Consider the following 11,313-nt stretch of genomic DNA (forward strand, 5'->3'; position numbering starts at 1 on the left):
TTCTCTCCGCCCGCTCTGGCCAGGAGGGGCGGGGCTAGGGACGGACCCTCGCACTTATAGGCCGAGGAGGGAAAGGGCGGGGCCTGCTCCCCCGTGATTGACGGAAGCCCTTCCCTTTCAGCCCGCGTGCCCGCCTTCCACGCGCCCGGAAGTTCCGCCTTCGGAAGAGGAAGTAGCGGCGCGCGAGAGAGCCAGCGGTGACCGGGGCAACGAGCGGTGACCGAGCGAGGGGAAGGTGGTGCCGGCGGGTCGCTGCCACTCCGCGCCAGAGTTGGCGGTTAGAGGCGGGGCCGGCAGCCCGGGACCGGAATCAGGTGCGGAGGGGCGGGCTGGCTGAGGCCGTGGGGGTCTGAGATCCTGGGACTCGACGGTAGCACGCGCGGGGACCGTGCGAGGAAGACTCTGGCCGCGCCTTGCCCTCTACTGTCCCTTCCTTCCTTCCTCTAATCTTTTTTTCTACGCCATACCCTTCCCAGACCCCCAGACCCTCGCTGAGCTCCAGGGCCGGGGGTCTGATCTGGACTCAGTGGGCTTCCTTTCTCCCATCGGATCACCACCTAGCACTCCCTTCCCCCCATCCCCGGGCCTACACCCCCTCGCTGTGACATAACTTCTCAGGGACCTCCTCACGTCACCCTCAAAATCCGCACACCCTTAGAAACGTGTCCCCAAAGGTGGTGTAGATTTCACACTAGTATTTCCCAAAGTGGGTGATATGTTAAAGGTGTCCCTCGAAGTGGAGGGCGAAGTGGCGTCCCTGCCCAGCACATTTCCGTAAGGATGACGAGGAGGAGAAACAAGCGTTGGCCAGATTAAGAACACTAAGGGAGTAGTTGGAGCCCAGGCATCAGCATTAATCTATCTCTTTGCTCTGGCACCTGTGAATTTAGAATTGCTTGGATTCAACACCGCGATTCCAACCATGGGTTTGTCTGTATCTACCCCTGCTGTTGCAGTTCAGACCTCAGATGCTTCAGATCATCAGACAGCAGCCCCGCCTTCGGGATGCCCAATGCATGAAGGGAAAATGAAAGGTAATCTACCATTTGTCTAGGAAATAAAAACAAAGGAGAATTCTCAAAAGAATCCTCAGGAGGCAGTACAGCGTGCTAGTGAGGCTCCTAGGCCTGGGAGTGAGGCGACCGGGGTTCACTCCTTACGTTGTTACTTACAAGTATGTGACTGTAGACAAGTTACTTCTCTAAGTCTCCACCCATCATCTGTAAGCTGAGGATATAATAATGATGTGTCACGGGGTTAGTGTGACGATGGAGATAGTGCATGAGAGTGTAGGAATTCTTCCATACATCAGCCCCCACCCCCCAAAGTTTGCCGTTGTCTACTTCAGCGGTTCTCCCCGCCTCACCCCGCAGGACACCTGGCAATGCCTGGAGGCATTTTTGCTTGTCATAACTGAGAGGAGAGGGTGCGTCTGATGAGTAGAAACCAGGAGTTCTGCTAAACATCCTACAATGCACAGTGAAGCCCTTAAAACAGAGGCCCCAAATGTCAAGAGTGCCCAGGCTGAGAAACGTTGGTCTAGATCTCGCTGTCTTTCTTTACCGAGACAGCTTTACTCCTCCATCCGTTGGAGTACTCTCTGTGTAAAACTAAGGCATTGCCGGGACTTCCCTGGCAGTCCAGTGGTTAAGACTTCACCTTCCAATGCACGGGGTGCGGGTTCGATCCCTGGTCGGGGAGCTAAGATCCCACATGCCTCACGGCCAAAAAAACCAAAACATAGGGCTTCCCTGGTGGCGCAGTGGTTGAGAGTCCGCCTGCCGTTGCAGGGGACACGGGTTCGTGCCCCGGTCCGGGAAGATCCCACATGCCGTGGAGCAGCTGGGCCCGTGAGCCATGGCCGCTGAGCCTGCGCGTCCGGAGCCTGTGCTCCGCAACGGGAGAGGCCACAGCAGTGAGAGGCCCGTGTACCGCAAAAAAAAAAAAAAAAAAAAAAAACAAAAAACAAAAAAAAACCCAAAACATAGAACAGAAGCAATATTGTAACAAATTCAATAAACACTTTAAAAATAGTCCACATCAAAAAAAAAGTCTTAAAAAAAAAGTCATTGCATGATGGACTTGCTGTTCATTTTTTAAGTGCAAAGGGGAGAATGGAAATGCTTTCATTTTTAATCGGTCCACCTTCCGCTTTAGATTGTCCATGTAAAAGTATGGCCTGAATTCACCTGACGTGTGACTTCTTGTTTCAAGGTGTGAGGGCAGGAAGCAGTGTTGCATGCTTGCCGAGTGCTGACACTCCCTTGTGTTATATCTGTTCATTCCCTCCGTCAGTCAGCAAGGATCTGCTCCCTGCCCACTCTGTGCCAGGCACCGATGGGTTTTGTGTGTTTGCTTTTGCACCGAGAGAACAGCAGTGTCCGAAACAGACAAAAATCCTATGCCTAGTGGAGGTTCCATTCTCATCCTCATAATCCTGCATGGTAGGTTTTCCCTGTTTTATAGTTAAGGAAACTTACAAGTCACACAGCTAGTAAATGGCAAAGCCAGCGAAAATTCTGGGACCTTGGATAAGGACCAGTCCGGTGCTCTTCTGGGGTTTCTTCATACAGGAGAGAATGGAGGCAGACCTGGGCTTACCAGGTGTGTGCCTGCTCTGAGCGTCCCCGGGACATCCCAGAGCCCTGTGCACGGTCTGATCTCATTGGCTGTGTATCCAGGAGAGCCGTCAGCTGACTTTGCACTAGGGAAGAATGGGGGTATCTGTAGGAGATCGAAGGGGCTAGTGCTTATATAATATGAAAAACGTAAACAGGATTTTCTCTCCAACACCCAGCTGGGACCAGCGACCCAGAGAAGATGGGCACTTGGAATGGTGGTGAAGAGAGGAGATATAACAAGTCTCCCTCTAGCCCTCAGTAGACAGCTGTACAGGGTCCTAGGGAATGAGGGTCTGGGAGGAGAAGCAGAGGAAGGGAACTAGAAGGAAACTCACCTTTTTTCGTGTAGCGCACCCAGCATTCAGTGTATTCCTGGTGCTAACTGCTGCTGCTTAAGATAAGGGTTCCTTTACACAAGCGCTGTCTTCCTGGACCGTAGCTCTCCCAGTGCCTGCCCCCCACCTCCTGAGTCTACACTGCCTTCTGGGTCCGCACACGCGCTTCCAGCAGCACCCAGGATCCTTGGGCACTCACTACCCTGCCTGCCGCTGTTCCTGCAGGTGCAGACCTTTCCTCTTAAGTGGCATCTGGATCCTACGTGGATTGTGGAACGTTTTCTTTAATGTGTGCCCTTGCTTGATAAACTTGCTATCTACTGACGGGGACTAGAACCCCGGCCAAGTGGTAATTTTCTGTGCCCTGTTTTAGTCCTGGAGCAAAGTGCAAGCAGAGTGGCATTCTGACTTTTCTCCAGTCGCCTTTCTGAAGGCTTCTCTGCTCATTTTTTATCTCCTGTCCCCAGTCCCTGAGAGAAGGCATCAGTAATGAAAGCCTGGCCTCCTGTGTCCTGGTTGGGGTTGGATCTTGTCTGGAATTTGGGAACAGAAAGTCAGGGAGACCCAGTCACATGTGGCCCCGGCCCCACGGAGGTTCCTCTGTAGCAGCTCACAGCAGCTACCTTCCACCCCTCACTAAAACCCTGCTGTGGGCAGTAGCTTCTCCTGCAAATGCTGAGGCTTTGGGGTTTATCTTGACTAGGGGAATGACACGGTAAGCCAGTGGGTACCCGTTTCTCTTTCAAGGGGAAAGTAAACTTGAACCTTTTGCTGGTCTTCAGGGTGTGAGAATGTTGACTAGCTTAACTCTTGGCGGCTGTGAACGGCAGAAACCTGGCTTTGCCTGTTCTGGTGGGTCACTGGTCAGACATCCGGCTCTTCAGGGCCCAGGATGAGAGAGGCAGGTGTCCTGCCTTTGCGGTGGCACTGTTTTTACCCTGCATCTCTTTCAGGCTCTGCCGTGAGTGCCGAGCCATCCGACCCAACCTGTGGGAGCAAAACGAGCTCTGTGCCTGCACACCAAGAACGCGCGTACGAGTACGTGCAGTGTCCGGTCACCGGCGCGATGGCTGAGAATAAGGAGAACCTAGATCCTTCTAACCTGGTAATCTGCGCCCGGCCCCTCTTCCTAAAGTTTTTATGCAGAGATGCTTTTACAGACTCCAAGATAAACTGCTAGGATTGATTCTTCTGTCCTTTTAAAACAAAGAAGTCTGATATTCCATCCACAGTGAAGATCTAGAATGTGTCACTTAGTTTCAGAGAGCACCTGAGAAAGCAAAGGGCCATCCCGAAGCCCCCGAGTGGGCTGACCGGGAATAAGTCAGGCCAGAGGACACTGCCTTTGGGGATAGAGTTGTTAGGAGGGCAGGAAATTCAGTTAGCAGCACAGCTAGAATTCGGAGAGGTGTTTGTGGTCTGGGGAAACCTCGTAGGCAAGCTGCAAGATTGGGGCGCCTCTTAAGGCACACCTGGGTGCCAGCCTGTACGGCAGTGACTAGGGTGGTGCGGTGTCACGTGGCAGCCACCAGTGGAATGCCATCGAGAAAGCAGTGGTATTCTGCTATCTGTCTATCTATAATACACACATACACACACACGTGTATATACATAGCCCCACCTTCTCTTTTCCAGGAATTTGTAGCACTGCCTGCCCATCATGGTATTAGTTTTTACTTTTTAATCCTTGACAAGAAAGAGACTAAATTTTTTTTTTTTTTTTTTTTTTTTTTTTTGCGGTACGCGGGCCTCTCACTGTTGTGGCCTCTCCCGTTGCGGAGCACAGGCTCCGGACGCACAGGCTTAGCGGCCATGGCTCACGGGCCCAGCCGCTCCGCGGCATATGGGATCCTCCCAGACCGGGGCACGAACCCGTATCCCCTGCATCGGCAGGCGGACTCTCAACCACTGCGCCACCAGGGAGGCCCGAGACTAAATTTTTAACTACAGCGTGCAGTTACCATTTATGAGAACTCAAAACAACAAGGAAAAACAGCCAAATGACCTGAGAGGTCTGAAACTTTGATGTCGCTGGTTTAATAGGGAACCTGTGCTGTGTTTGTGATGCCTTGCTTTCTAGGAAGTAGTTAATTATATTGTTTCAACTTTATATCTCTAACCTCTTTTTAAAAAACCCACTTATGTTACTTAGATGCCACCACCTAATCAGACGCCGGCCCCCGATCAGCCGTTTGCGCTATCTACTGTGAGACAGGAGTCGTCTATTCCGAGGGCAGATTCAGATAAAAAGTGGGTTTATCCTTCCGAACAGATGTTCTGGAATGCGATGTTAAGGAAAGGGTGAGTGGAGTGAGCACATTACTGAGGGTGTAAATTTGCTCGTGAATCTAACCCCTTTCACATTTAATTCTTAGATGAATTAAATGTGAAAGAGGTTTTTAATCCCCCAGACGTACAGTAAATGTTTATAATAATCAACTGATTTTTCAGACTCATCAGAATATAAGTACAAGGCCAATGTATTAGGATTCTCCAGAGAAACAGAACTAACAGGATGTGTATGTCTTTCTGTACGTATAGAGAGATTTGTGATAAGGAATTGGCTCACAGTTATGAAGGCTGAGAAGTGCCACAATCTGCTGGGCAGGCTGGAGACGCAGGAGAGCCGATGTTTCGGTTCAAGTCCTAAGGCAGGAAAAGAAACCGATGTCCCTGTTGGAAAGCAGGCAGGCAGAAGGAATTCCCTCTTACTGGCAGAGGCTCAGCCTTTTTGTTCTGTTTCAGCCTTCAGCTATTAGATCTGGGCACTCTCTGCCCATTTAAATGTTAATCTCATCATAAAATTAACCCATCATAGCCAGTAATAGTTTAAAAAAAAAAGGTAACACTTCTATATAAAATACCTGGGAAAGGTAGGGAATCCGTGATGCTAATTGAAAAAGTGTCACCTTAAAAATAGATGGATCCTTGATATTTGGGTAAATCTGATTTTTGGTGACTCAATGAAATGAATACACGGCATTCTCAGTAATATTTGTCAAGTTTTACCAAAATGTTCTTTCCTAGGTGGACATGGAAGGATGAGGATATTAGTCAGAAAGACATGTATAATATCATTAGAATTCACAACCAGAACAACGAGCAGGCCTGGAAGGAAATTTTGAAGTGGGAAGCCCTTCACGCTGCGTAAGTCTGTTTGAAGTCTTAAAAAAACATCCTTCCAGCATCTTCCTAACGTCATTGCCCCTTTCTATGAAAAGAAACATAGAAGCATTTTATTCAAACGATGTGCTATTCTGATAAAACAGTTTAGGTAGTAGGCCTGTTCCAGACCACCCCGCTCAGCCACGTGAAATGGCAACTATTTACTTTTGCTCGTGGGTTTGGTGAGTCCCAAGTACAGACAGGACAGAGCAGGGATGGCTCGTCTCTGCTCCCTGATGCATGGGGTCCCGGCCGCCAAGACTCAGCGGTCAGCGGTGGCTTTGACAGCCGTGGGCTGCAATCCTCTGGTGGGTGATGCCAGCTGTCGGCCAGGACACTTGCCCATGGCCTCTAAATGTGGCCGCTTTGGCTTCTTCACACCATGGTGGCTGGGTTCCCAGAGCTAGAGTTCCAGAAAGCGGCAGGGAAGCTGCCTCTCCTTTGATGACCGCCTGCCCAGATTCAAGGGGAGGGGCCGTAGACCCCAGCTCTCAACAGGAGTGTCGCAGTCCACTGCAAGCAGAGCATGGGGGTTGGGAGATTCTAAAATGCTCTCTGCCCGAAGGGAGCTGGGAAAAACAGTTTTGTTTGTTCACTCAGCAGCGTTTATTGAATCCCCATTAGGAGCACACATCAAGAGGCATCTCTGCACATGGTCCTTTTTCTCAGGGAGACTAGCCAAATGCAGTTGTGAGTTAGTGGCGACGGGCCATCGGTCTGTTGAGAGCGGCGGTCCTCGTGCTTTAGCTGCATCAGCATCACCTGAGGGTTCGTTAAAATACCGAGCGCTGGGCCTCACCCCTAGGGTTTGTGATTCAGTCAGTCTGGGGTGAGGCCCAAACTTAGCTTTTCCAGAATAATGGCGGTTTGAGGGCTCCCCCTGGAGAAGCGTGGGGCGGGGGGTGGAGTCTCCACGGAGCCAGATTTTATCATGGTCGGTGGCTAATATTTTTAATTCATGGCAAAATGCGAGTGATTCATTTCTTGGGTAAAATCCACTGAATGAGTTTTAATGTGCTCTGTTCGTTTTTTCATGCTTGGACTGTGAAGTTCATTAGTCACTCCCTGGGTGTCACTTGGCCACGCTCCCCCTCTCAGTTCCCCGGGACGGGCAGGCGTCATCCTCCTGGCTGGCTCGTGATGAGGGCTCCGAATGTCTGCAGCGATTTGTGCTGAAAGTGTGCTGTCGTTAAAGCCGAGAAGGGAGGGAGCTCGGCTAGTCCTCGCCTGGGGGCCCGTCACACTCGGGGTGCTTTGCTGCCTCCCAGTTCATTAGAGAGACCCGTCCAGGCCGAAGCCTGTCTCAACAATGACAGCAGCTGCCAAGACAGGTGGCCTCCGGGAGTTCCCACTCCCCCCACAGGGGACACTGCTGTGTGCCTCGTGCTAGGCCGACCGTGAGCCTCCCAGTGCCAGGGCGTGGGCCGGTGGGCACCTAGGACGTCCAAGCCCAGGGTCTTCCCAGAGACTGAGTGGATTGTCTAGGCAGGACCTTGCCCTCCGTCAGCTTGTATTTAGTTACTTAAAGAGATGGTCCAACACTGATTACATTAGTTCCTAGGGAATCAGCCAGCATTTTTCTTTCTTCATGAAGGCTGTTTATTGGTTTCAAATGAGAGAAGAGTATAGGATTTTCGGATATTCGTCTGAAAAAACCCCAGCTGCTCTTCGTGAAAGCGAAGCGTGATGCCCGAGGCCTCACGCTTTTCTTCCTGAGCGTATATCCCCGCCCCATGTGGAAAGGCCCTGTTTCCCTACTCCTGCCAAGAGCAGGTCAGATGTATGGAGGGAAAGGGGGGCAGTGAAACGTACTTGGTCCAGAAGTAAAGCACAGAGTTTTTAACGAATAGGGATATTTCTTTGAATTTTTTCGAAGTTACCTTTCTCTGTAAATGTGATACTATGTAAAATGCCTACAGAAAAATGTGTATTATTGAGAAACTGCAACACCCTATTTTTCAAGGGAAAGAAAATATTTTAATAGACTTTTCTTCCTTGGGGGTTTCTAGGGAGTGTCCTTGTGGTCCATCACTGGTCCGGTTTGGAGGGAAAGCGAAGGAGTATTCACCAAGGGCAAGAATTCGTTCCTGGATGGGGTGAGTGTCAGTGCAGAAACGTTCTTTTCTGTTCCTCAGGTCAGGGTCTGCTTTCTCTTGGCACCAGAACCAGATAGTGGAAGAACTGCGGTGCCAACTTCCAAAACGTCCTCAGCGTTCAGCTGTAGCCCTGCGCTCCCTCAAGGCGGCCCCTGGTGGGCAGATTGCTTAGGGTGCCGTGGGTTGCTGCCTGTCTCACTCTTACAGGACTGAACCAGGTCATCTTCTGTGTCCTCACAGCTGTCCCCTCTCTCCTCCCGCGCTCCATCTCTGTCCACCTGTGCCGTCAGCGCTCCTGTCGTGGTCGGATTCGCCGCTCACACCCGCATTTCTGCAGGACCTCAGCTGACCTCCCAGGCCTGGGCGTCTTTCCCGCCGTTGATCTTATTCCCTTGTAGCAGATAAGCTGTCCTCTGATCGGGGCTCCTCCAGCTCTCCAGTCCCACCTGCCTTCAGCACTGTGGACTGTTCTGACCTCCGAGTCTCACCTCCCCTTAGACGTGGACTCCGAGAGCAGGCCTCCCCACGCGCGGCCTCACCGCCTTGCTCACCGCCTAAACCCGAGCTGAACACCCCACCAGCGTTTTAACCCCCGCCGGCATGTTTTCATTGCAGGTACGAGCTGCCTTTTGACAGGCACGACTGGATCGTCAACCGCTGCGGGACAGAAGTCAGATACGTCATTGACTACTACGATGGTGGCGAGGTCAACCACGACTACCAGTTCACCATCTTGGACGTCCGGCCGGCTCTGGACTCGCTCTCGGCCGTGTGGGACCGGATGAAGGTCTCTTGGTGGCGCTGGACTTCCTAACCACTGCTTCGTCACACATGGCAATATATAAACTGCTTGTTTTTCTGAGCAATACATTAAACTACTTTCCCCAAACTGAATTGCACTCCTGATATAATGGCAGTGTCAAGGGGGTCATCACACCTTACATGTCACTTAGCAAAGGGCGCTCTGCACGTGCTCTTCTGAGCTCCGTTTCCGCCTTGCAGTTGATAGTGCATCATTTTAAGTTTTCTTCCCATTTAGAGAAGTGGGAAGCACTCCCTTAGTTTTTCCTTTAACTGTAGTATTGCCTGTGTATTTAATCTAGAAAAGTCTGAACAGCCTCCGAGAAAGACCTTTGCTTGAAATATGAAGAGAGCTGCTTTTTTCCTTCCTGTTTTCTCTTAAATACTGACACGTAGATCTGAAAGCCCATGGGATGCTCGGGAGCTCTGACCTGGTCCAGTGCTTCAATTAAAAGTGTTCTGTTACGCTTTTTAAAAAGTTACCAACATTTCTAAAGTCCCTGCACTATAGTAGTGACCTGTGAAGGAAATGCAGTCACACACTGGAAATGCACTCGGCTAAATTGAAGTGTGTCTTGGCTCTACAAATTTTTGCTTATGTGAATTTTTCACACTGGACCTTGATCTAGAATAATTCCAGCTCCCCCATGACTTGATGATGCACATGCATTGGAGTATGTGTTTTAAATTTTTAAATATTTTTGTTTTAATTCCCATTGTTCTGATATGTAACTCTGCCCCCCCCCCCGCCCCCCGCAAGCAGGCCTCATTCTACTGGCATTTGACAGCTTAATCCCACCCTTGAGTCCCATTCCTTCCCCTGCCTGAAGCCTTTCTCTGCTTGGCCTCATCTGAACCATGAAGGTCTGGCTGAAGTCACAGTGCTAGGGACAGTCCCACTCTAAAACACGATTATATTTTGTCCATTGTCAGAATTCACAAGGAGAATATTTTTCCCAGATGTAGAATGGTTGCATCAACTCACTGTCTCCGTCACATTTGTTTCTTAAGGGAGCTCTAAGTTTGCCATTGAAATTCTTTAGACCAGTAATCCATACACTGGTTGTTCAACTTATAGCAGCATGTTACAGATGACTGGGGGTTGTTGTTTTGGGGTTTTTTCTTAAGTGTTAATAATATTAACTCCTTTCATTTGTCCTGAGTACTGTAGTGTTAAATTAGTAGATGGACTTAGCAGTCTGGAGTAATTCATTTGGTATGAATTTCATTTGTTGTGTCTGTTTTGTGTGGAGTTTTAAAACTCCAACAACCCTAAACTCTTCTACATTTCAAAATACTTGTGTATTTGCAAAGAAAATAAAGCTGATAGTTAACAGGTTTTGAAAATCTTTTAAGAGTAACTTTACACTTATTTCATCGGACAGATGAAATATTTCTAATCTGAGGAAAATAATTACTGTTGGCATGTGTTTAGGTCCTAAGTGTCATTGAGTAAGTATAGGTTAAGGCATTATTATGAGAAACCACGTGTTGTAACTAGAAACTGAAAATTGAGCCGCGGGCAGGGAATCACCCCTTCTATAGGGTTCTAGTATTTCTTGAGAAAAACCACCTCTAAAGTAAACTGTCAGGTGGACCCGATGACAAGATCACGTTTGTACACCATTCCTCCACTCCGAGAGAAGACTAGAACCCTGGATATAAGAGCTGCTTGGTGTCCAAATTATACTTGATTGTATCCAGGGATCAATACTTCTCTGCTCTGATGGGAGATTTCATTAATAACTTGAAATCAGTTTGGATATTCTCCAGGGTTTTAAACTAAGTCTTTAGTCGTAGACTCTTCAGAATCAGAACAAACTACTGCATCTAAGGCTAAGGATTAGCAAAGGAGGTGAGGGTTTAAACTGGGGCTGCAGATTAAATTGCAGCAGTATGCCTAGTGGATAAAGAAAACGTGAGGGAGAGAGAGGGAGATGACTGTTATTCCGCCATAATAAGGAATAAAATCTTGCCATTTGCAACAGCATGGCAGGGCCTGGAGAGCGCTATGCCACGTGGAATAAGTCAGACCCAGAAAGACAAATACCATATGATCTACCTTACACGCGGAATCCAAAACAGCCACCAGCACCCAAAAACCAGCGCTCGTAGATAGGACGTTGACAGTGATGTTGGTGCTTGCCCGAGTGCGGGGCAAACCTCCAGTTATAAAGCAAATAAGTACAAAGTGCAGCGTGGTGACTATAGTTAATAAAACCGTAGTGCATGTTTGCAAGTTGCTAAGAGAGTAGATATTAAAGTCACCACAAGAAAGGAAAAGAAAATTTCTAA

General features: G+C 49.3%; 1 protein-coding gene across 3 annotated transcripts; it reads left to right on the plus strand.

Moving 5' to 3' along the window:
- The first annotated feature begins 179 nt into the window (after nucleotides 1-179).
- On the plus strand, nucleotides 180-9,111 carry HCCS (holocytochrome c synthase). 3 transcript variants are annotated; one of them, XM_082609518.1, is made up of 8 exons: nucleotides 180-314; nucleotides 891-1,034; nucleotides 3,910-4,061; nucleotides 5,109-5,257; nucleotides 5,984-6,103; nucleotides 8,131-8,217; nucleotides 8,458-8,574; nucleotides 8,833-8,920. In XM_082609518.1, the coding sequence occupies exons 2-7, from the start codon at nucleotides 923-925 to the stop codon at nucleotides 8,564-8,566; spliced, it is 729 nt and encodes a 242-aa protein (XP_082465644.1). In that variant the 5' UTR covers nucleotides 180-314; nucleotides 891-922; the 3' UTR covers nucleotides 8,567-8,574; nucleotides 8,833-8,920. The 3 variants fall into 3 exon arrangements, with proteins under 3 accessions (XP_082465644.1, XP_082465643.1, XP_082465645.1); XM_082609517.1 differs by lacking the exon at nucleotides 8,458-8,574 and having other exon boundaries at nucleotides 8,833-9,111; XM_082609519.1 differs by lacking the exon at nucleotides 8,458-8,574 and having other exon boundaries at nucleotides 957-1,034; nucleotides 8,833-9,111.
- The last annotated feature ends 2,202 nt before the right edge of the window (nucleotides 9,112-11,313 follow it).

This window comes from Mesoplodon mirus, assembly GCF_964341445.2.
Source record: "Mesoplodon mirus genome assembly, chromosome: X".
NCBI classification, from domain to species: domain Eukaryota; kingdom Metazoa; phylum Chordata; class Mammalia; order Artiodactyla; family Ziphiidae; genus Mesoplodon; species Mesoplodon mirus.